General features: G+C 31.5%; 2 protein-coding genes across 2 annotated transcripts; both read left to right on the forward strand.

Moving 5' to 3' along the window:
* Positions 1-226: 226 nt before the first annotated feature.
* On the forward strand, positions 227-26531 carry LOC113369774 (cytoplasmic polyadenylation element-binding protein 2-like). Its single transcript, XM_026610344.1, has 9 exons — positions 227-1509; positions 11291-11405; positions 11772-11816; positions 21586-21783; positions 22293-22405; positions 22847-23057; positions 23799-23884; positions 24380-24586; positions 25706-26531. Exons 1-9 carry the CDS (start codon positions 640-642, stop codon positions 25820-25822), a joined length of 1962 nt encoding a protein of 653 aa, XP_026466129.1. The 5' UTR covers positions 227-639; the 3' UTR covers positions 25823-26531.
* Positions 13305-14877, forward strand: LOC113369775 (serine/threonine-protein phosphatase 2B catalytic subunit 2-like). Its single transcript, XM_026610345.1, has one exon. It carries the CDS (start codon positions 13327-13329, stop codon positions 14860-14862), a length of 1536 nt encoding a protein of 511 aa, XP_026466130.1. The 5' UTR covers positions 13305-13326; the 3' UTR covers positions 14863-14877.

Genomic DNA, 26531 nt, shown 5'->3' on the forward strand with positions numbered 1-26531 from the left:
ATGCACTCTCGATAAAATTGATAGTCATTTATCTATGTGTGACATTGTTTATAATATAAATCAGAAAGTAATTTGTTCAAGATTGAGAGTACATTATGATTTTGTGTATTTGAATATTTTAAATTGCCGCCTCTGAATTATCGAACATCTGTTATGCGCATGACATGTTAATAGTACCAATATAGAAAAGTGACATTTAAGTAGTAGACAAATGTAATGGCGACATAAGTATTTCTGTGATATTAATTTTATATTTTTTTACGCTGTTAGAGAATTCTCTAATCAAAGTCTAGTACGTGATCTAGTGGGAGGGCAGCCGCGTGAATGATCATTAAATGAATAATTAAAAAATGATTACGGCACATCTGAATCGAATAGAAAAAGTGTAGACAGTCATGCGCGAAGGTTAGAACTTTAGATACTGCCAATAGAATACGCGGCTGCTTGCCATCAGCTGCGACGGCTCACGACCCGAATGCGTTCGAGTGCCGTGCAAAGTGGAAAAGCTGAAAGTGTTTGTGACCGTGTCTGTTTCTAGAGACAAGTTGAACATCAATTAAAATTAACATTAACGTAGTGATTGTGCCATATATGTATACGATTTAATATCGACATCGTAAGTCCATGTATAATCTTTAAATGGGGGATTTCAAGTTCACTACTGCGAACAGCTTAGGGAATGCAAGTGCACCTATAGAATTCACGGCAGACTCGTCGGCAATTACGACATCGAGTTCAGCATTTTATACACCAGCAAAATCAGTGCCGACGAGTCACTTAACGATGCAGAATGAATTGAACGCCGAAACCACAACCGTTTCGTCTATTATCTCATCTGATAAAATTACTACGAATGCGATAGTAAACAATAACAATAATGGATCTTCACAACCAAACAAAGAACAAATAAACAGTAATACGAACGAAAAAGTTTCACAAAGTGACCCGTCGCTAAATGTTCAGATTTCGTTACCTTACACATCCGAATCGAATCTGAACGCGAGCAGTAACGCCAGTGGCGGTTCGCTATGGTCGACGCCTGAGGAACAACATATGCCCATGAACGGGATCTCCTTCCAGAACTTCCAATCGGGGGGCCTGTTCAACGGTTCGCTCGGCATCAATTCGGCCCAACGACGTCCGGTGACGGGTACGCAGAGTTACCAGCACCCTGTCGGGCGCGGTCTTTCTGTTCAACAGCATAATGCCTTCAAAAGTGGTTATCCGACCTGGTCAAATCCGCAGCCCAGCGCTTGGCCCTCCGGCCAGAATCAGAATGTATTGGCATCCTGGAATCGTGGTCGCTCCGTGCCCAACCTAAACCCGATGGCTGCACTTGCAGCGCGGAAACCAGCACCTGGACCGGCCGCTTACCTTCAACATCCGGTTATATCTCCGGTTAAATTCCGACGCAGCACCTCTTACCCAGGAAAGGTTCCAGGCTTCCACCAGCAACCGCAGCAGGCACCCTTCGAGTCGACAGTGCTAGACGACATGATGCCCTATCAGGTAAATATCATTTTCAATAATTGCATCATGTACCCGTTCAAGAGTTAAGCATAATTGTGTGTATGTTTAGAAAAGTTCGTCTTCGTAGCACACTGTCAACAGCACTTTGTTATTTTGCCATACTAATTAGCAATAATTGTTTTTTAGTGGAGTAATTTTAGCATGTAAACAGGAAAGTTTGAAATCTTGAATATTTCACTAGAAATTCAAAATGTAAACTTATAAATTATCATTCTGTATGGAAACGGTGAATTTCACTAAATGAATATAATGTCTGTTATGTAACAGACTATCAGACTAATAATGAGACGTGCTTATTCTTTATGGCCTGTTATTTAATTGATTTCTTATTACTTTTTCAAGAGTAAATTTTCTAATCATCATAATTTGGGCCAAATATGTTTGCTTTATCCTTGTATGAGTATGTGATTGCATGCCTGAATAAAAGCAATGCTTTTTAGTTAACAATAGAGATGAGTTAACTTAACTTGTTAACTTGTAAACTTAATTCACTCAAAATAAACACCATTTGTTAACTGCACAAATGCGAATCGACTCTTGATTAGACTCCGACCGTATTTTAATCATTTCCTTTACCTATTACATACTTCGAAACTCATCGAGTCTATAAAATTGAAATTGTTCATCTAATTTCTGTTTACAGAATTTAAGATTCGATAAGGTTTCTTAGCATGGCTGCTACTTAATTTTCTTCGGCGTCTTGTCACGTGACGCTTATCAGTTACCGTTGTATGAATCTTGTTTTATGCCGTTTATTATACTCGAACTATCTATCTAATTCATTTAAAAAGTACACCAGATTGAAGATTTCATACACACAATATTTACATTAGGTAGAAATTATTGCATTTTAATTTTCCTATCTAATCTGATCTAATTTTACTCCACTATGAAATTACATTGGAAAACTTTCGTGATAATTGTAATATTTACAACATTTTTTCATTAGGATACCTTTTAAGTAGATATTTCTGCAGCAATTGCTGGAAATGTTTTATAATCAATTATAAAATTTGAAATAAATCACTCACTATATTCCCATTATATGTGTCACTAAATTTAGTAAATTAATTTGTACTCGTTAATAACGCAAAAGTGTTGAAAAAATCGATCGTAACTACGTTTTCCCTCATCGTGGCTAATTGTTGTAAATTTTATTTATGCTCAGAGTCTAGTAGATTCTTTCCTAGTTAAGTATTAATTGTTATATTTGTTTTAAATATTGACTCACTTATATATATTTATAACAAACCCAAATTATGAAAACCGCACGCATGTTTTTTACGGGCAGATTTGGCTTCGAAATGGAAAACTCTATTGCAATAAATAATAATTAATTATTTCTTTAATACGGAACATCACAAAGTTCTTTGTAATTTTATTACGATTATGTACTGTCAATAAAAGTTTTTATATCAAACAAAATTCAAAGCGAGATTTATATGAAGAAAAAATACTATTTTTACAAAGAAATATTTTAAAATATTGATTAAATTATTTCCATCAACTACTATTAATGATCTATATTCTTTACTTGACAACTGCAGTTTACGTCTGAAAGACGATTGTAGCTTTTAAAAAGTAACTTATTTCTTTTCAATGGTACATTATTGACAAAGCTCGTGTTCGTGAATCTAGGAAACTAGCTATGGAAAAACTTAACCTACATCTAGGTGTCCTTTGACCTATTGACCTATATAATTGTAGAGTGCATTTTATGAAAACTAGGTCACGACCCGTTACCGATTTAACCTACAACTATGCAACACTATTTTCTGAAACTCAGCTATTTAACCTGGTTTTCACTAATTAGGAAAAATTGACTTTTGGTCAAATATTTTCAAAATTTTTGTTCGATTAGTTGAAGACATTAGCTATTACATTACTGTTGTTAAAAAATCTAAATTCTTGGTCTTTCGCTCATCTTGCATAATGAAAGAAACATTTGTTTTGATTATTTTCTAAGCAATGCACATTTAATCTGAATGTTACATACCAATTTAGTCATTTAGAATTTTTCCAACTGTAACTAGATTTCCGAACCGAAATTATAGCTGAATTTTATTTAAATTTAAATGAATAATATTTAGTACACACGCTGTGTATTTTGGCTTATGAAAAAATTATCTGATCTGTACCTGATACTTAACAAAATATGTAAGTAAAATCGAAAGAGGAATAAAAAAATGTTTTTTATCAACATACAATATTCATATTTAAATTTGATATTACGGTTCAATTTTTCTGTCATATCCTTTCTAATATTATTCCAGTATGAGATTATATTGGGAAGCCAAGATTCATAATAGAATAGTCGTTCTATGATTCTTAAATGAAATAAATTGAAGCATACAGTTTTTGCAACTTATCGTATATTATAAATAGGTTTAGCTAACAATAAGCATAAATATTTCTATATAAAAAAACCAATTACTTCTAAAATCAATTAAGTATGTCTTTAATATACTCATGCATAACTACATTATTCATTATTTTCTATATTCATCCATTTGTGACAACAATTGGAAACAATTTATATATTTTAAATTTAATAATAATGTATTGTAACATTTTCTATTTTTTACTCGAAGAGTAAAGTTTTACTGATCAATATTAGAATACTTTATGATTGAAAAATATTTATTATTGCACGGGAAAGATTTGAGATAATCATTAAATAATTTTTGTTTAATCCCTCTTTTATTTTAAATATTGTTTAATATTAATTAAAACTAAACATATGAAAATATTATATTTTGGCTATTTTTTCATGAAGATTATAAATAACAGTTTTGATGCAAGTTTACAAAGAATACTTTGTGAAAGTATTTTAACTGGAATGCCAGTGATCATTTTCACATCGGCTCTCAATTTGTTGTATGAAGTTGGTGGTAGATTTGTTAAATTTTTTCATTTGATGGTTTTCTGGAAATTTGGATTCGCATTTTTCCTGACACATATTGTACGAAATTATAATATTTTATTGTCTAAAATGGGGAATTAAATTTCGGATCCAAATCTGTTATTGATTTTAATGGAATAGTTTTTTTTGTAATCGTACAAATCAATAAAATAGTACTGGTATATATTGACATTGGCTGTTGCGAGAGCTTTTAAGTTCCTAAATCGTGCGATATAAACTTTATAAACATTTTGCTCTAAACATTTAAAGAAACTAGTTATTTTTTTAACTTTTAATAATTTTCCTGAGGGGTTTATGTTAATTTTTTCAGCCATAATAGAAATATATTGTGGTCGTCGAAAACTGTGATAAATTTTGATGTAGAGATTTAGTATGTTGATAATTAGGTACAATTATAGAAATTCATTAAAATGCAAATGATTGACATATATATTTATTTGAGCGCGAAATTGGTTATGGAAACTTTCCACAATGTTACGGATTAGCCTGAACCATTTTTATAAATTATTAGTTTCAAATTAAGTATATGTTCTACCCAAAGAATTATTGATTCTAAAATCTGAATAGTAACCAATAATTTATTGATGTTTCATGTTACACGTTTATAATTGAAGTATTTCAATTTTTTCTTCAATTGGAATTTATCGTGTTATTTAATTTTTTAATTCTCAAAGTTGATCAAAATGATCCGAGCGTGTCCGAGCGTGATTTTAAAATATTCGAAGGAACCGAAAATAATTCTAATAAATATTCTACCGAACCAAGTGAAAGTTTGAGGCGCCTTCGGCTACTATTTACAGATAATATTAGATTTATATTAGAGTATTCTTGAGACCGTCTCGTGTTTGTTATTTTCCGAGATAGATGCAACGACGGATCAATTTACAGGTATATGCTAAGGATACGTGATAATAATTTACAAGTAAAAAAGGCTTGTCGTTATTGAAACCCAATTATTTCACTACAATACCCGGTAAGAATATATTACTTCAAAATGACAAACAGGGTAGAATAGAAACCAATTCTGGATATATAAATAGTAATCAATTCGTATTAAACAATTTCCGCTGGATAGTAGATTATGTAGTACACCTTGAAAAGGTGTTATAAGATTTCTTAATTATGATCGCGTAATAATATACTTTTTGCAGATTGACATAAATTACTAATTTATAAATGCTGATGTAACAACAGAGGTGAAAATTCAGAATCAATTAAAGTCAATTAATTCATTAGACGTGATCCTGTGAAATATATATCCTGAGTTTCTTGCACCCTGAATTATATAAATCAATTGCATAATATTATATAAAATTGATTTAACCAGTTAACTGTCATTGACGAGAATACTCGTCATGGAGAAGTGCAGGATTTTGTCTATTCATAAGCAGTATAAAAGTAGGTGTAACTGTGTAAGTGGTATTTTATCTTAAGACAACTTGCATGAACTTCTCGACGTGCGTAAATAACTTAATCAATAATTGATATTTAGTTATCAGGTAGTTTTCAATTGTTTATTTCGAAAATAGGGCTTTGATATATTTCAAAGAAACTTATGACATATGTAATTTTATTAAATTAATTTATTAGACACATTCTAATTCGAATCATTATTCAAAATTTTAATGAACTTTCATAATTGAACCAGTTTTATTCGCGTATCGCATATTCGTGTATGTCTAGGGGCCAATTACATTTTAGAATATCTGTATCACTCCGAAGAAAGAATTGGAAATCTTTCTTTTATGTGCACGTCTATAATATTTATTTGAATTTATTTAATACCTTTTATTTTATATGCTTATGATAGGCAAAGAAGTAAAATTTAGTAGTGGAATTTTAAATTTTGTAAACCTAACCTCGCTGCTTGCTATGTGTTTGACGATACAAATCTCCTCGTCGCCACAGTTAACTGGTTAATCACGACTCCTATATAGATTTGCATTTTGATGAATACAACTTATGTGTTTATGTTTATGTTTTGATTTATTGTTAATTTATTCATTTGTGTTGCTCTTTTCAGTATTGTCAATAATTTGAAACACCTTATTATTAGTTATAATTTTGTTTGCAATTCGTAAGAGATTGCCCGAATCGCTACACGAAGCATGTGTTTGTGATGATTATGTACTTTTATTCTTACTATATATGCTCCGAGTAGTGGCCGATGATCCCTTATTTGATTGCAGCAGTAGTTTTAATTTGTTTTGTAGATAATACTATATGTTTTTTATTAATTTTTTCAGATTTATTTTTGATTAACACAATAAATGTGCTGTGAATTTTGTGATGTGTTTTTTATTCGTTCACCCTTCTTCTTCCTCCCTTATCCATTTTTGCTTGATTTCATTTCATTTTTTTTTGTATTAATGCAAATATAAATGATTTCGTATGCATCGAATATCAATCGAATCTAACGCCAATCATTTACTTATTTCCTAGCTTAGTTTTGTGTCTAATATGATTTACATTCAACATACTTACATCAATCAGTAATGCTTACAATTGTTTTGTTAGACAAAAGAAACATTTTCTTTATAGACGAAGCATATATTTTTTTAGTAAAAAAATAAGAATGTGGCTTCAGCGAGAAGTAATTGAGTTCCCAATCCTTTGCCACTCCAATGAAATTGATGTAGTTCAAGTTTATCACCTAGAAATTGCGTTAGTTAGCTTTTTAGGCGGCATTGTCAGTCCTATTTACTGATAAATGTGAAATTTTCATAATTTAGCTAGAAAAATATCTAAAACAGTTATTTTTCGGGGCTATTATTAGTTAGTTTTCTGAAAATGTCATTTGTTTGAATTATTAGCAGTTTATTGAAAAGGATCGAGATTCCGTTCAATGTGAAACTAAAAAACTATGTCATTTAAGGAAGCACATCCACACATCTAATTTAATGAATAAAAATCTTAATAAATAAAATTCATTTTTGAAAATAATAAGAATTTTATCATTTTTGCATAAAACTTTTTCATGTCCTGAGTATGACAACTGCAAGAAGCATGAAAGCTGAGTTTTGATTATTTGAGCATGGCTAAAATAATTCATGGAATTTGAAATATTTTTATAATTATCCTAAATGTGCTCAGTCGCACTTATTAAGCGAGAAGCGTCTTTTTTCATTGTTGTTAATTTGTGTAACAAAGCAGTAGTATCTTTTACGTTCACTTTGATGAAGTTATTCTGACAATTTACACTTGATTATTTCCTATTCGCGTTTTTTCCTTCCCGATTCCAAAAACCTTTACAAATTCTTATTGCAGTTAATAACATTAATAAAATTAAATCCTACTGCACATCTATACAACATCTTGCTACAAGTAGACATTTTAAGATTTGTTCAATTTTGCACATCCAGCCATTGAATTTCTTCAATAGTCCTGTTGGTAAGTACCATTTCAATATTTTGATAGCAAAAAAATTTAAAAGTAAAGTAGATATTTTATTCGGTTTAATCAGAAATTGTAGATGCGTTGATATATATGAGAATGATATAAAATTTTACAAAATATGACTAAACAAAAAGACAGAAAGAAAGAAAAGGATAAGAAAATAAAACGAAATTATTATCGTTAATTTATATTATATATATATATATATATATATATATATATATGTATATATTAGCTTACATTTATTTCTTAATTATAATGAAGTCTTAAAATGTCGCTATTACATTTGTTCTGCTTTGATGAAAAACTCATTTTTACCATCAATATTATTGTACATAACAATAAGCATGTAATAACATCTATGTTGATGTATGTGTGTGTGTGTGAGTAGTATATATGTATGTATATGTTTAGATACACTCGTCTACTTATTCGAAAGCACGAATCAACCGATTTAAATTATTCAAAAAACATTTGATTCCTATTAATGGGGAGACATGCCAATTAGTTTTTGTCAAAGGCAGGTCCAGCCATTTTGAATTACGGAGCAATCAGTGCCAAAAATAGTAATTAAGTTTTTGAGAGAACGGAGAGTCCAATTTGACTGATTCGAAGCATTTTACTTGTATTGACAGAATGAAGAATTGATTAAATGTTTGGAAAAGCAGGACCAGCGGTTTTGCAGATCCAAAACAAAATTAAAAAAGTCTATTTCGCGGTCAATAATGATAATTAGACTTATGTACATCAAGTCGTTTGATTATTGATAGAGATTTTACTATATGAATGAATTTTGTTTCTATTCCTTTGGGCTTCGTACCAAGACTTATGATATTCTTATTATATTAAAATTCTATTTTTTCAACATTTTCAAATTACGTTACGAGAAGATCTAGCAATTTGCCTTAAGGCATGATGCCATGCACCAGTAGTTTATTTTTTCAAATTAAATACATTTTATTCTAGAATTGTCTTCGTCTGATGTGATTTTTGCGTTTCTGTATTTTATTTTTTAAGGGCGTATATCCGTTCATATTCGATAATCTCCGTACTGTTTCCGTTAATATAGTCGAAATATTTGAATGTTCTTCTAGCTGTTGCTGATGTTAGGGCTAGCCAAATGGGCTAGTCGTATTACCGAACAAATATGTATGTATCCGGTCGCTCGGCTCGGACGTCCTTCGCCCTCGAATCTAATTTTTAATCGGGCCTCATTAAAAATGCACACGAGTCATGCGTACTGAACTGACTTGACTGACGCTCATGCGGCTTACGATTAGTTGCCCCGTTGCCCCGTTGCCCCCCGATTCACGACGTTCGTGATTTCAAGATTGTACAACTCGCACAACCTGTGTACCTATTTTTGGATACTTCACTTTATGAAAATGCAGCCGATAGCTCGCATATCATTATTATTTTATTATGTAAAAGGTAAAAGACATTACATTGACATGCCATATTTTTATTCTCATAGGTAATATTTACAGATGGAACTTTCGAAGTTAACATTTTAATTACATTAATATGTCATAAATCTTTTTTTTGCTTATTTTTCATAAGCAAGCCGTAATTAATAATAATAAATATTATTTCAGGCTCTTGCCAGGCTTAGTTATATAATAAGTAACTAAATTAAAATGATTTTATTAAATTCATTACAATGAATTAAATTGTAAGACTAGCCCATCCTAAAGTGTACACCAGGAAATGAATAATTGGCATAACCAAAATAACGTTGTTTGATTACTACTACGAACGATCAATTACATATTCCTAACGATATCGATTAATTTCATTTAGTCTTTTAGTGGTCGGTTCTAAAATGGTTTATGAACCTCTGAAGTCTAGTAAATTAATACAATATTTGTTTTTTTTGTTGAACATTTAACACGATTTTTTAATTTAGTAGCTCATCCTTTGCTTTAAATAATAAAGGCGCTGTTTTCAACATAAATTATCCTGAAAGGCTACATTAGTGCTTCGAAGAAAATCATTGAATTTTACATCATTGAATGACTAGACAAACAGAAATGATTTTGATTTATTTTCTATTAGTAGAAGTTGTTAATTTTGTAGGAAACTTTTTTGTGGCCATATCCTTAGTGGCGTAATGTTGGCTGGAAGCGTCGACTACCCTCCTCCAAGGGTAGGTTTCAATCTAGGTCACGCGCGCTCTTCGTGGTGTGGGTGGGCAGAACCACGCTAGATCGATATACATGCCATTGTGTTCTATGTTTAGTGGGGCGTTAGAAAAAAAACTCGATTTTAAATCCATGCTAATCATTTAATTTACATTAGTTAAGCGTTTAATATCAAAACCGATGTACTTGTCTTTAACCAGTGCTGGCCGTTATAATTTTATTAATATCAAATCAAACTATTCAAAATAGCAGCGATTTTGTTATATTTCTATTTTATTACCTAGGGCCTTAATTAACTCATCGCAAACTTGAACTAAAAAATATACATTTATATCAACTTCGAATGAAAATTATAGTGCAATTCTTAAATAATGGGATATATAATATTTGCATTATATTTCAGGGTAAAATTAAAGTGGGATGCCTATGATTCAGCTTGAAATGTTATATTAAAAAGTTTTTGTCTATTACTATTATGTATTATATATTATCAATTAAGATAATATTTTGAATTATGATAAGACATAAGAAAATATATCCGTCCCGGATTTGAAATAAATACTATTCTATTGTACTTATTAAGTACAATAGAATATTAACAAAAACAGAAGAAGGCCCAATCAATGTTCTGTTTGTGATTATCATGGTAAATATTAGAAATAATATTTATTAGAATTTCGTGATAAATGGGTCAGAACATCAGTCACTCGGCATAAGAGTCAGTAGCATCGCATTACTCATAGCATCGTCAGCGTTTGGCGCATACTGATTATTGATTCAAAAATTGACATTTGCACGGCCAACCAATAAATCGTGTTGAAAATCATTTCTAATGTTGACTTTAATATCCAAATTTATTTTTAGTCCCGTAAAATATTTCATTAGCACTGAAATAAGAAAGGTTTTTTCTAAAGAATTCATTTTTTAAGTAAAATTTTCAATGTGACAATATTTTGTGTTTTTTGTTTAAAAATGACGTAAATTATCTGGAACTGTTGTGGATTGTCTAGTATACAATGATAAGATCAATTTTTTCTTTGTGATGAATGAGATAATCATATTTCTATTTCTACACAATGAAAATCAAAATATTTTACTATATATCCCATTCAAGATCTTAACTATCATTACAAGACTATTTTAACTTTGCGATGAAATTTTAATCTATTTTAATTTTTATGCAGTCCAATAGATAATGCATATGATATTTAAATCTAGTATAACTTAAATACATTTATGTCGCATTAAAAACAATGTTTTAGTTGATATGGGCGTTTATAACAGAATTTCGATATTCCAGGATAGGCATCATGCTGGTAATGGGGCTTCTCCGCTGGATACGATGCGAACGCTGGAGCACTATCTCAATGATATCATGCGCGGAGGTGGAGATGGTCCATCGGAGCACATCAAAGGTGAAATTTTACAACATATATGTATGTTCCCTGTTGGTCGGTAAATCAAACAATGATGAGATTCTTGTCTAATTAGTACAAAACAAATATATCTGTTCAATAATATATATAGATAAAAATAACAGGATAGATTGTTACATATTTAGAATGAAAGTCTGGAAAATCAATGCGATATTCACCATAGAAGCAAAACAGTTTGATTTTAAATTGACGAGGCAGCAAATATGTTTCAAATGCTTCAGCATTCCTTATATCTGCTGTAAATGCTTTGCAATTTCAGTTGCATTTTTTCTGTTTGGTATATACAAGATAATTAATTAGCATTTACAGCATTACATATCCACTAATACATGTTTTTATTTTTAGGTCTTTTGAATTGTAACAGTCTTCAATCCCTTGCACAGCTACACGGTGAGTGATTTTTATTATTGGAAACACTTTTAAATACCAATTTAGGCGTTTGCTTCGGTTTTATCGCACGATTTTATCATTTAGCACGACTAATAAAACACTATAAACAACTATATATTTATCAGCTGTTATAAATTGCCATAATTTAAACATTGCTTCATTTACCTGCAATACCATGTTGTTGACTTTATATAAAAACAATCGTATGGTATTTTACATGTTCATTAAATAATTCATGATTTAATGCAACAGTTACATATACTCTAATGAACGATACGATTAATGCAATATGCAATAAAATAACTACTACTCATATTTGTAATTGTACTTTAAAAAGCGTTAAATTGAAATTCATTGCCGATATTGAGGCTTCAATATAACTAGCAGCCTTTCTTTGCTTATTTATTTACAAATAGTGCGTTTGTCCTTTTAAGGTTAATAATATGCAAAAGTCTATGAAAATATATGTTACTAACCATTATAAAATAGGCTTTCTGAAACATATAATTTCTATTCAGACTAATTCAGACAATTTTCGATAATTAGAAACTTTAGAATGTTGTGCCCCATTAATCTGTAATTTAGAAAGATTTTCTTGTAATTTCACAATTGTCTGATTATTTACGTATATATTATTATACATTATAAAGAATAAAATTAATATTTAGTTGATTCGAAGAAATTCGCATCAATTTTTGATTTGTTTGATCAATTTCAAAACGTCTCGAATAAACATGGTGCGTGGTGTGTGCCGGCGGTCTTATCCAGCGGGCATGTCAATAATCATTTGAATTTTAATAGCGTAGTTGCTCGTTAGAGGCGCCACATGCAATGCAGACCGTAACGTAAACGTAAGGTGGGTAGTGGGAACGTCAAGTCATGGCTAATAACCTCATTCTCTAGTGTCGTGTTATATAGTTGTTGCTTGGTTCATATAATTAATCAATGTTAAAACATTAAATGCTGTCCTATGCGCGTGAACGATAAGAATGAATAGCTGGTGAAGGTCATCCTGAAAATGTAAGGTGCCCCTAGTGCAGTGTCTGCTGATTGTTTATTGAAATAGAGGTTATGAAAGTAAGAGATTAAAATAGTACTGACAAGTGACATTAAGCGCTGTCGCATCGTACGCAAGTAGTACATTCTTAATTTGTTTTGGTTTAAAAATTAAATTTCGATGCAAGACGAAATTCTAAAGTGGTGCCCATATCGCCCATATCGGCCATATCGAAAGGCAGCGACATTGCGCAACAATCTCTAGCACTAAAGCCGTCGTCTTCGCCGTCTTTGTCGTCGATTAGTCGTGCTCGTGCGTTTCGGCCGCGGTCGATTTTGTGTTCAGTGAGCGTGCGCGTTGCATTGACCGTGCGCAACACATTGCGCAGTTCGTATCGGGGCCTGGGAACAACCATCTTGGTGCAAGGCGCGAAGCTTGTGATACAGTTACTTGTTATTAGTGTAAAAAATTTATCAAATGTATGTGGTGTAGAGTGCGTGTAATAGTATAAAAATGTCTTCGAATAATGGAAAGCCGTCGACGACACAGCGTACAATCGAGACCGTAGCATTTCCGCCACGGAATCGACTTACCGTTCAGGAAGTGTTCGATTCGCGTACTGACAAGCCGAGGCCCGATGTACTCAAAGAACACTTTATAAGGGAAGGTCGGATCGATGAAACTGCAGCACTCCGTATTATACAAGATGGCGCGGCCTTATTACGGTCGGAGAAAACGATGATTGATATCGAAGCACCGGTTACAGTTTGCGGAGATATTCACGGACAATTCTACGATCTTATGAAGCTGTTCGAGGTAGGCGGTTCGCCGGCCAGCACCAAGTACTTGTTTTTAGGCGACTACGTCGACAGGGGATATTTTAGCATAGAATGCGTTTTATATTTATGGGCGTTGAAATTGTGCCATCCCACAACTTTATACCTATTACGAGGCAATCACGAGTGCCGACACTTAACTGAATATTTTACCTTTAAACAAGAATGCAAAATCAAATACTCTGAACGTGTTTACGATGCGTGTATGGATGCGTTCGATTGTCTACCGTTAGCGGCTTTAATGAACCAGCAATTTTTATGCGTGCATGGCGGTCTGTCGCCCGAAATTCATAATTTAGAAGATATTAGGCGACTGGATCGATTCAAAGAGCCTCCTGCCTACGGGCCAATGTGCGATCTGCTGTGGTCCGATCCACTGGAGGATTTTGGTAATGAACGCAATACGGATCACTTTTCGCATAATTCGGTTCGTGGATGTTCATATTTTTACAGTTACGCCGCTTGTTGCGACTTTCTACACAACAACAATTTGTTATCGATTATTAGAGCGCACGAAGCCCAGGACGCTGGCTACCGAATGTATCGTAAAAGTCAAACGACAGGATTTCCGTCGCTTATAACGATCTTTTCGGCACCGAATTACCTAGATGTTTATAACAATAAGGCCGCTGTTTTGAAATATGAAAATAACGTTATGAACATCAGACAGTTCAATTGTTCTCCTCATCCATATTGGCTGCCGAATTTCATGGACGTGTTCACGTGGTCGTTGCCATTTGTTGGCGAAAAGGTAACGGAAATGTTAGTAAACGTTCTGAGCATATGCTCGGATGACGAATTAATGTCAGACGGAGATGATGCCCTCGAAGCGAACGTCCGCAAGGAGGCGATACGTAATAAAATTCGAGCGATTGGCAAAATGGCAAAGGTATTCTCCGTGTTACGTGAGGAGAGCGAATCGGTGCTTCAGCTGAAGGGGTTGACCCCGACCGGAGCGCTGCCGCTAGGGGCGTTGTCGGGCGGCAAGACATCGCTGCGGAACGCTCTGCAAGGTTTCTCGCCGAATCACAAAATAACCACGTTTGCGGAAGCGAAAGGCCTGGACGCCATCAACGAGTGCATGCCGCCAAGAAAAGACACCCCCAGCCCGTCCGCCTCGGATCCCAATCAGAACAGTATCGGTGCGACGTCACCAGGTCCTGGTCCTAGCAAGTCGGGTACCGGCGGTGGCGCGACTCGAACGACGTCCTAGTGTGTTCGCAGTATGTGAAACGTCGCCTTCGAAACCCTTGAATGACTCTTCTTTAATGGGGCGGTGTTTTTATCGAATAAATTGAATAATAAATAATATATACATATAAATATAAACTTAATGATGTGCCATTTTGATTGCAAAAGATCTTTCCATTTGCACCATTTATAAGTATTTGTGTGTCAGTTTAAATTTACCAATTATATCAGATATTTCTATTCTATATATATATATATATATATATATATATATATATAATTAATATATTTAAAATATATAATCTAACTCTCTAATTCTCTATAAAAATTATATTATTCATATTTAAATATATTTAACTAATTAAAATGAATATTATACCTTTGCTACAAGTACTTATGATTGAATCATGCTATTGTGCAAAAAACTATCATTGTGAATTTTAAATCTCGATTACGGACATTTCATCTAGTGTACATGTGTCCTTGCCTTTTAAAATGTTTGACTGAATATATGCTGAAGTAAATGTAGGTGCATGAATAGTAAAAATGTCCTTTTGTGTGTTGATATTAAGATATTTAAAACAAAATTAAAAAAACTACTTTTCATATGTACAATATAACTATTTACTATTTAAATGAATTATTCTATTATAAATTTAGGTAATAATGTTTTTTGGTTGCGAGAACTTTATATACTTCAATTATATAAACTGAAAGCTTTATATGAAATAAATTTGTCTTTTGGCAACTGTAAAATGAAGGGTATACATTAAAAGCACGCTACACAATTGTATCTTATTTATATCACGTTGATCAAATCAATGAATATCAGGTGAAGTGATTATTTATCCTATGTTGAATAATATATTTTATTATTAGATCGTTATTTTGTTAAGATTATGTTACAAATTATTATGAAAGTAAAAACTATAAACCTCATCAGTCATTCTTATTTCAAAAATACCTCAAATAAATACATGTATACATGTATGATCATGAGCGTGCATGTGGTATGCAATTGTATATTTTTATCTATTTTGTTACTATATGTATAGTTATTCATGTACATGAATATGGTAATGTTTATGTAAATAATTACATATTTTGTATATGGTTATGTGGTAAGCTCGCATTATATACATGTAATATATAAATATTTATATCAATATATATATATATATATATATATATACTGTACAACCTAAATTCAACGCACTTTGTCGAGTAAACATAATTTTTTTTTTGTCAATCAAAACTTTATTCAAGTTTTATAATACAAAATTAAACATAATAATTGGCAACATTTACGTATGTTTAATAATGTCCACGTCATTGCCAGCAGGGCTATTGTATAAGAAAATAATTCCCAATAGGCATTAAACGTAAAATAAACATAAGTATGGTGATGTTGAGGGTTGAATTATTCCGTGACATTTAACAACCGTTCCGATATTTCTGTTTACATTTGCGATTGATTTGAATCCCAACAGTCACGCAAGAATTTTATCGTTGTTTGACCGACAACAGTAAAGGATACTAATTTCTCAAGGGTTTGGAGAGTTATCAAAATATTAGATCGCGGGCATAAGCTTTTCAATAATTTGCATTTTTTATTGTTGGCATATTGTTCTGTTAGACAACGAAATATTTGATTAATTTAAAAATTGATATGTACGTGAGTGTATTATGTATGGGGCATGCGCGGATCATTTCGACAATGGGTCGTATTATCGCAAACGCACATCTACGATTTTCTCCTTTTCTAAAGTCACATTGCTCAAAAACATATCTTGTATTAACGCTATTAAACAAATATTGAAAAGTGCAATAATTGATGTCGATATTATACAGTGAGCTATACACTTCTTTCATAATTAATAGTCGGAGTCAATAAAGGTTTCTCGCAGAAAGTCTCCAGAAACAGCTCTGTTTTTTTTTTCATTTTTAATTTTTAATATTATTGAAATTCAGAATACTTTCAGAGGAGGGAAATAATTATTTATATTGTTTAAATAATATGTATGCTATTTATATAAGCAAATAAGTTTTTGAGTGGTTTCGACTATTATTAATTTTCTTGTTGAGAATAGTTATTAATAATTCAATATTTACATCATAAAAAATTCCCGTGCAGGTAAAAAATAGCATACATTTCGTTAATTATTATAATTAACAAAATTTTGTTAATAATTATTTTTCCTCCTGAACGGTTTTTAATTTCAAATAATATTAAAAAAGAAGACTTTAAAATTGCCTGATCTATGACTTTATTGACTCGTCTTTAAGAACTTAAATTTTCTTTGTATAAAATGTTCAGTTATTAAAATCTGTATGATTAAATCGAGTCACTCGAAATATATGATATAATCTAATAGATCTAAAAATGTAAATTTTTATATATAGGCTAAAATTACTCAATTGCAATGATATGCAATTTTTTAGAACATTTATTATATATGTAATTATATCTAATACAAAATTATTATTAGCGAAGTATCGCTTATAGAAAAGTATAAATTCAAATCCAAATGCAATATGATATATCCAGCAATTCTTATTATGCAGAGTTTAACATATAACCTGATATTTTATACAAAAATTCTTCCATTCTCAATATTTAATTTTTCATACCGGTACATTATGTTTTGTGAACTAATTAATAATTAATGTAACGAAATTCAAGCATTTATTATGGTATTTGTTATTGTTTGGCTTGCAAAGAATGTTGGAAATAAATATGTCTCCGTATAAAACATTTTCTAATTCCTATCTCATAAAAAACGTGTAGAACTTAGAACATTTTTATAACACTTAATAATTCAATCAATATTCTCATATACAAGCACATTGAAACGGCTTCATTACCTATTCTAACTCCAATAATAACTATCCTCAATATAAGATACCTAAAATATTATTTTTTCAATTCTTTAGAAATTCATATAAAAGTACGTTGAATATTCTCTTCAATGCATTTCAGATATTAAAATACTTTTACATATTCAGAAGCAATTCATTTATTTTATTAATTAAACTTGAATATTTTTCGTTGAATAATGGTATCTAAAATTAATGCCAAGTTAGATTAAAACTAATTTTAGACATGTAACGTTTATCGTATGAGCAATAATAGTGAAATGTATAATTTTCGATGTGATGTAATGCACCCATTCAGGTCTGATAAATATTTTTTACTCGCACATTATGTAAACAGAGTACAGTTCTATAGCATTGTTCATATTTTAATATAATTAACATATTTTGAATACGTTCCGTATCAGGCAAACACAGGTAATACAATTTTACAATGTGTTCCAATGTAATATTTTGTATAAAAAAATTAACTACTTTATGGTTTTTCTTAATGACATAATATTTGAATTACTTATTTTATGTATATTTAATAAATATACTTAAAACTCATTTTGTGTTGTATCTTAAACAAGTTAATTATTTTTAATTATGTTTATCATTATCGATTAAAGTATTTTATCATATTCCCGGCACTAGTTGAAAATTAATTCGGAAAACTTCAGCACTACAGAACGTAATAAATCTGCAATCTTCACAAAAATAAACGAATGAAGAAATAGTGATAAAATTTAACATAGAAATAACTTGCACGTCATTGTTTGATCCAAGATTTTTCGATATATCCATTTAACAAAAAACCGTCATTTCCAAAGTTTTTTTAAATCTATATCTAGAAAATGTAAAGTTGTTTATGTGTATTTTTTTATTGATTGTGGGTCAATCTTATTCTTACCTAACTGAAACAGTGATAAAATGTCACAAATACTGTATGTAACTAAATACAGATGAATGAGAAAAATTGTCGGAACAAAAAGTGCCTTTAAACCTATCAGTAGAAATTTCAGTCGTGATTTATTTCGACATATAGACATTAGCAGTATATTTCTTGCTTTTGTCAGTAAATATATTGAGTTTAATTACATCCATACTTAATACTTAATCTATTATTTAACCATTTAGAGAAGAAACAATAATTCGATATGCAAAATAGCGTTTCATGAAGTGCATACTTGTGAGTTTATATTCTAATAAAGTCCTGTTCGAAGTCATATCAAATAATTGCTTAGCCTATTTGATACAGATGTTCATTTATTTCTGATCAATTGGACACGATCTATGCTAAAATTGACAAAAGAAGTTCAATAATCATTGGTTCGCGAGAATTTATCAAAACGATTTTGTTAATCAATAATAAATACATTTTAAACAGCAAGATTATAAGATGTTGGGCTATCAAATAATCCGAGGCGCTAAACTCTCACTTAGAAGAAGAATGGGTAAATTGCTTTCAGTAAACATAATTTTATACGAGATATATATGTTTTGACTTGCGCTTTGCGGAAATGGAATTATGTGCCAAATTGTTTTTGATAAGATTTTACGATTATTTAAGCACAATTAGTGAATATATATATATATATATATATATATATATATATATATATATCATAATTTTTGTTTGAACTTTTGTTTATGCGTATGTCATCATTTGATTTAAGGTTATTGTATCAGCCAAGTATCAACTAGCTTTAATTGTTTATTAGTGAAATGGTCGCGTTAATCTTTCTCGTTCATAAACATTAGATCGTTGTATGGTATCGGCTGTAAAAGTGGTCCCGAAGGACGACTTGTTGATATGGCTATTATACTATTGAATATTTCAATGTGCATGCCGATAATCGTAGTTTTCATTTAACACGCACAGATATACCGAACCTCGTCGTTTGACACGCAGGTCGGCCCGCGATTCGGTTGCGCCGAACTACGGCATTCGTGCCTTCCGCGAGTGCGCCGATACGATTCATACATAATAGTATACCATATATAATATTATACACAAACACATATACAGATATACATACATTATTTCAATTTCGACGATGGCTAAGGGTGAAAATCGCATTCATTCAAAGCCTCGCAATGAAAATGATACTTTCTTCGTTGCTGTCGTTTAGAGTTAACTGAAGTGGCGTGGAGTATCTTAGCTAATATCACAAGAATTTCTACTGATATACTCTCTATTAGCAAAATAAAATATCAGTCTGCCTATTAAAAAGAGTAATCTAGCGTATTCTTTTTTAATTGATCGCATCGTTCAGATGTTTATTACAGTCGATTGATTCGGTTCAGTGAGTTTGTACATAGGGTTTAATTTGTGACACGAATCGTCGTATTCGATTCAGTGGTTCGCTTAGGAGTCCTGCTCCTGGTGTAATTTTAGAATCTGCTCGGCACCTTATACCGCGCTCGGTGTCCGCCATCGGTTCCTATCGGGCATCGGGCAATGTGCACGCTCTGTTCATACGGATTGAGCGTGCTAAAGACAAATATTTGGTTTTATATCTAAAACACCTGTTTCGACTACACGACTATTTTCAATGTTCTAGACGAATTTCATTCCAATATCCATTGAGGAAAATTTATCAAATATTTCACTTATTTGTATTTTAGATACGATAGAATGAAACTATAACTATAGTTTCAATGAATTAAGTTGAAGACTCATTAAAATATAAAACACCTTTGCCTACAGTATTGTTTATGCTCCGTCAACAGAAGATTTTGTTTAAGATACTATCTACTTCTGCTCTCTTGATTATCTAAATTTAAATTCAATCTTATCAAAAGTAGATAAACATTATAATCAAGTAACTATAAATCTGTATATTTACACATAATAGCTTCAGGAATATTAATAGACAATCTCTAATGTGTTTATTGAAGTCGAGCTAATTATATATATATATATATATATATATATATGTGTGTGTGTATATACATATATAAACTTATTTATTTAATATTGTATATGCGCGTGTGTTAGAGTGTGCCTGGTATTCCTAAACTATATTTCCGTCCCTTTGCACGACACTGTAAATTGCTTGAAAATATTCTAAATTTCACTTTATTTTAATAAAATAATAGACAAATATATAAATTTTGTGAAATTATTTATTATAATTAATAAATGTATGTGAAGAAATAATAAATTTTATGCCATTTATCTAAAATATATTTTCTTAAATGTTTTTTTTCCGTAGTATGTTTTTCTCAAAATTCTCATCAAATTCTCAAAAAAAAAATCCATGTTTATGAATGTGTTATTCTTTCGAGTTTCATTCGAATATTTAGTTGTTACGTGAAATGTAAATAATTAGCCAGGTGCTCGAAATGATCTCGAGCTTGAAATCATTGTTTTAATTTTAGATCGTACAAGATTAAGGCGTCATATAGCGCAGCACCAAACCGATACTGTAGGCTTTAATACCGCGCTATTTAAAATTATACTGAGTGACCGCTTTTAAATATAATTTGAGGTCTATTGTGAAGTAATTGCTCTTATTCCATCTTTACAATAATTACAATTTACATGATTTTTTGAGACACACTTATAATAACTGTCGATAAATATCATTAAATTACTTAATTGAATTCAAAACTTGGAAACTTCTAGCTTTATATTGAATTGTTCAATAATATATTATTTGCAACTGATTCTATACTTATATTATATAAAAAAGTTTCATTTCTTATATAACCTTTCTTGAATTTTAAAGTAATTTTCAACATTGAAATTAAAGGTAAAATTTTTCAATTGTCAAAGTGTATAACGATGAGCCATGTAGATGCCCGTAAAGCAATCAAATGAAAATTGTTAATTAATAATTAAAATACTATTTCATAAGTGAATAATTAATATCTGTCTTATTAGGAAAATCACCATTTTTCCCTGGTCTCGAGGAGCATATGCTCGAAGACAGTGTTCTGTCTGGTGACGGTGTCGCGGCCGGCGTTGCTGCTCTGGGCGGCTCTCCGTCTCGGTCCTCACCGCACTCGCAGGGCAGCGAGGGCGGCGAACGATTTTCAAGGAAAGTTTTCGTAGGCGGACTGCCCCCAGACATCGATGAAGGTACTAACTAACTAACTAGCTACCAGATGAGTGATATTCTCATGTAATAGGAATAACAGGTCTCTTGCATATGCCTTGATTTATTGCTATACACACTTACCGAAACTTACCGAATTAAAATTTCAATATGCCTTTCTTATTAATTTCATAGTACTTCATACTGAAACATTCAAAATCTTTGAGCTAGTATGTTGATCAGCTTGTTAATTGCTTCATTTTAAAAGTATGGTGATTTCTATTATATTTTTGTAGATAGAGAAATATCGATATTATTCTGATACTGTTTATAAGATACAAATCTATTACACAATGCTGTACGTTTTGAATATCCACTGTTTTCGCTTTTTCATATATTACCTTGAAGTATTATTATGTTAATCATAAAAGTTGAATACATTCTAGTTAATAAATATTATTAAAAACTAAAAATAATTAACGTTGATTGACATTCTATCTTTTGTGATCAATTAAATTAATATGCGTTTATATAACGTTAATCATTTTTTCAGATGAAATTACACAGTCATTCTTGCGTTTTGGGCCATTGGTCGTAGATTGGCCACATAAAGCAGAGAGCAAGTCGTATTTTCCACCCAAGGGCTATGCATTTCTCTTGTTCCAGGTAAGTACTTTGTTTAGATCTATACATAATCGATAATTATCGAAATTCATAAATCCTATTTAATACTTAGTACCTAATACATAAATTTAGATAGTTTGTCTAGATGTGTTTTTGCACTATATGTAATCAAATGATATGTATGCGAGTTTTGCAAATAATTTGTTACACGCAGTCAAGGCGTTGTATAAAAAATATCAAATAATTACGTCAGACGATAACATTATTATATTGCGCGTTATTGTTGGCTCTGAAGGCGATTACAATTTTATTAGCAATTTTATTTTGGGTTAAAAGGAACCTGAAAACAAATAACTGTTTACAGTGCTAAAGTTTGGCTAATATAAAATCTCAAGACATAAATGTGTATATGTAGTGGAATATTTGAAAGAAGGTAATTTAATTATTAAAGAATTATAGTGAAGATGATTACTATTATTTCAGGACGAAAGTTCGGTGCAGCAGTTGATCGACGCCTGCATTACGGATGATGACAAGCTTTACCTGTGCGTCTCTTCGCCGACGATCAAGGACAAGCCTGTCCAGATTCGTCCGTGGCGCCTGAGCGATGCCGACTACGTCCTGGACGCAACGATGCCTCTCGACCCACGGAAAACTGTATTCGTCGGCGGGGTGCCACGCCCTCTCAAAGCTGGTGAATTTAATATTTATCTAAAACTGATTCAAATATTGTTAATGTATAATCGAATCAGGCTAATTATTTAATTTGGAATCTGAGGTTATGAAGATGTTACGTACTACAATCCTATCCTTCATGATCATATAAAAATACACCAAGAAACTTGGCTTTCGAAGTAGAACAACATTAAGCTATTTTAATAGAATAATAGCGCCAACGTTTGGTATATTGCCAATAAAGTATTATTTATTCCGTATATCAAATCACACTGGTAAAACATGTGTTATGAAACTTAGATTTTAATTTGTTTTTCATTTAAATACTTTGAAATTTAATTGAAAATATTAACTTTGGGTTTACAATGAGAATGATATGATATGATCTTTAGTTGAAAATGTATTTTCTATTTTCACTTTCATCCTTATCAATATATTTATATTTTTGGATTATTATTAATGCTTTTGATTTTTCAAATCTTATAACTAGTACATAAAACGGATTACACTACTAGAATAACTTTAGAACTTTTTTTGCAAATTTTCTTTTGGTATGAAATTGAGCATTTTTTATCAAAAAGTTTGATGTTTAACTTTTAATATTTTAAATAATTTCACAACAGATCAGTTTCGTGTCTGTTTTTATATCCGATTTTTCTAAAATAATTAATTTTAAAAAATTATTCTATTAACTTGCCAAGCACATTATTTAAATTAAAATATTATCATTTGTATATAAATTTTACTCATAATATTTCAGTCGAGTTGGCAATGATTATGAATAGACTGTATGGAGGAGTATGCTATGCTGGTATCGATACAGATCCGGAGCTCAAATATCCTAAGGTAAGCGTTTTTTTTTCATTGGTAAGGCATAATAATTGCGACGTAAATCACTAGGATTCGAATATTTTACGTCATTTTATAGTTTTCAATTTCTATTTCTTGACAGTAGCTTTGGTTATGGTTATGACTTCACTGAGTTCATAAAATTATGAGTATTTTACATCACCTGTTTTAATTAATAAATAATAATTGATGTATTTTTTTATTACTATATTGGTACTCAGACTGTACAGTAAATCAACTATACCGCACCACCACTAGATAGTGAAGGTGGGAGACAGATGAAAAGGGCCTACGTTCACTTTCAAAATCATGGCCTACGTATTAATGTATACATATACTCGTATTATTTTCTGATCACTTAATATAATTAATTATTGCAGGAAGAATTGCAGCATAAATATACAGTTTATACAAAAGAATCGAGTGTTTTGCAGGCACTTACGCTAATCATAAATTGATATATTGATTGTAATAGTGTCTGTTCTTGCACAGGGTGCCGGACGCGTAGCTTTCAGCAATCAGCAGTCTTACATCGCTGCGATATCAGCCAGGTTTGTACAGTTGCAACACGGGGACATCGATAAGCGTGTCGAGGTCAAGCCGTACGTCCTCGATGACCAAATGTGCGACGAGTGCCAAGGACAACGCTGCGGCGGAAAGTTTGCGCCATTCTTCTGCGCCAACGTCACTTGCTTACAGGTACGATAATTCCAAAGGTGGTGGCCAAAGGCTCATCGGCACATCGCCTGTTTGTGAGATAATTAAAATATTAGATTTTTTTAGAAACTATAGATATTAGATTCTTTTAGAAATTTTAGAACTCGAGTCGTCTGCAATAAAACACTAGGAGAAATCGTGTTTTGCCCTAAGGAAAGTTGCATTTACTTACCGAATTAATTGCAAATAGTCGACTTAATCATTAACAAGTCTATACATATATTAGATTTATAAGTAAATCGAGTTGCCGTAGAGCAATGTAATGTGAAAAATTGTTGTAGATTATTCAATTTTGACAACATTTTTAAACGTTCTACTTATTTGCGACAATCAATTGGTTACATATGATTGAAAAACCGAACGAATATTAAACATGATTGAAAAACAAACACGTGCATAATACATACACAATTAAAACTTTAATTAATGAACTCTTAATACTCAAATTTTCTCATATTATCTTTAGTTTATAATCTGTACACTTTACAATGTAATTATATTGTATTATTGCCTTGGGCTTTGAATAAATAAATGAATAAATAACGTAATTTTTATAATATAACTAGATCTAATATTATTGTATGTTAGTAACGATCGGAAATTCTATCATCACACAAAGTTTCTATAATGATTTGCGAAGAAACGGGCTGGCCCATGGTCACAAATTTGACGAACGCGAGTTTATATCGAGTTGCAGTTAAAATTTTTGTTAAAATTTGTTTTTTTTATTCAACAATTGTTGTTTGTTGTTATTGTTGAATTTTTGAAATTTGTGTCCAGCCGTTTTTAAGACATCGTCGACAAAAGTCGAACATGGTTTTGCACACACATACTTTTTAAATTTTGGTTTTTTATTATCATGTATATTATATTATTATTAATATTATTTTTATTATTATTAGTTATTTATTCTATTCAAAACGACTTGAATCGTCGAGTAAACATAAAACTAGCAAATCGGATTTTTTCGCGAAAGCATAAGCTTTGGTTGGCCAGTTAATAAAAACTATTCGATTATAATAAAAGTTAAAGTTGCGATTAAAATAAATCATTTTGCAATGATTGATTTTATCTATTTTATTAACCGTATATTATTTTCAGTATTATTGTGAGCACTGCTGGGCAACAATCCACTCTCGTCCGGGTCGCGAATTCCACAAGCCCCTTGTGAAAGAGGGGGCCGACCGGCCGCGCGCCGTGCCGTTCCGCTGGTGTTAACGCTGGGGCAACTAGTAGCCCGCAAGATAGGAGACAGATGCTCGGAAACAGACACCCGTGAACGGCTCGGATCACCGCTCGACAGGAGCCATACGATACACTACACCGGATTGCGACACCAGACAGATCGCAAATTATCATTAGCACTCTATTGTTTCTCATCATCATTACATCAAGAAAGGTTAGAACGATACATATTTAATATTGAATATGAAGAAGAATGGAAGGATGTGTGTGAAAAGCTCGGAGGAGTTTTCAGAGTGAATGAGAGTAACCGAAGGATGCGTTCGTGGAAACGCTTTATTTAGCCATTTTGTATCACATCCTCGCATTCGTATCGAACGCCTTTTTGTCATAGCTCAATTTTCGATGACGCAAACGCTTCTCATCGACACATCGCAGTTTTGCGTTATGCGTATTTACGTGAACATATCATTGCTTTAATAATAGCAGAATGTCTATGATTCGAAGTCAATTTGATTTATTTGAACACTTGATTCGGCATTCGTGCATGGTCACAGAAATGATAAATATTATCGTTCATTATAGGGCTGTTTTAGTGCACTGTCTCATATTCGCTAGACTAATTTTACTCTAGACAATTGAAGTATTTAATCATTTACTTTTTTAGACAATTACATATATAATCACAAAGAAATATAGAAAATAATATATTCTAATGGCTTCTTACTTGAAATGATATCAGAAA

This window comes from Ctenocephalides felis, unplaced genomic scaffold (assembly GCF_003426905.1).
Source record: "Ctenocephalides felis isolate EL2017-DRISC unplaced genomic scaffold, ASM342690v1 CF-g0.4_SCAFFOLD_01492, whole genome shotgun sequence".
Classification (NCBI taxonomy): Eukaryota; Metazoa; Arthropoda; class Insecta; order Siphonaptera; family Pulicidae; genus Ctenocephalides; species Ctenocephalides felis.

Bases quoted from the DNA above. Each gene is read 5' to 3' on its own strand.
- LOC113369775 (XM_026610345.1), top strand. From the start codon at position 13,327: ATGTCTTCGAATAATGGAAAGCCGTCGACGACACAGCGTACAATCGAG.
- LOC113369774 (XM_026610344.1), top strand. From the start codon at position 640: ATGGGGGATTTCAAGTTCACTACTGCGAACAGCTTAGGGAATGCAAGT. The intron at 11,406-11,771 runs GTGAAATTTTAC...TTTTATTTTTAG, and splicing joins TCCATCGGAGCACATCAAAG to GTCTTTTGAATTGTAACAGT. The intron at 24,587-25,705 runs GTACGATAATTC...TATTATTTTCAG, and splicing joins CCAACGTCACTTGCTTACAG to TATTATTGTGAGCACTGCTG.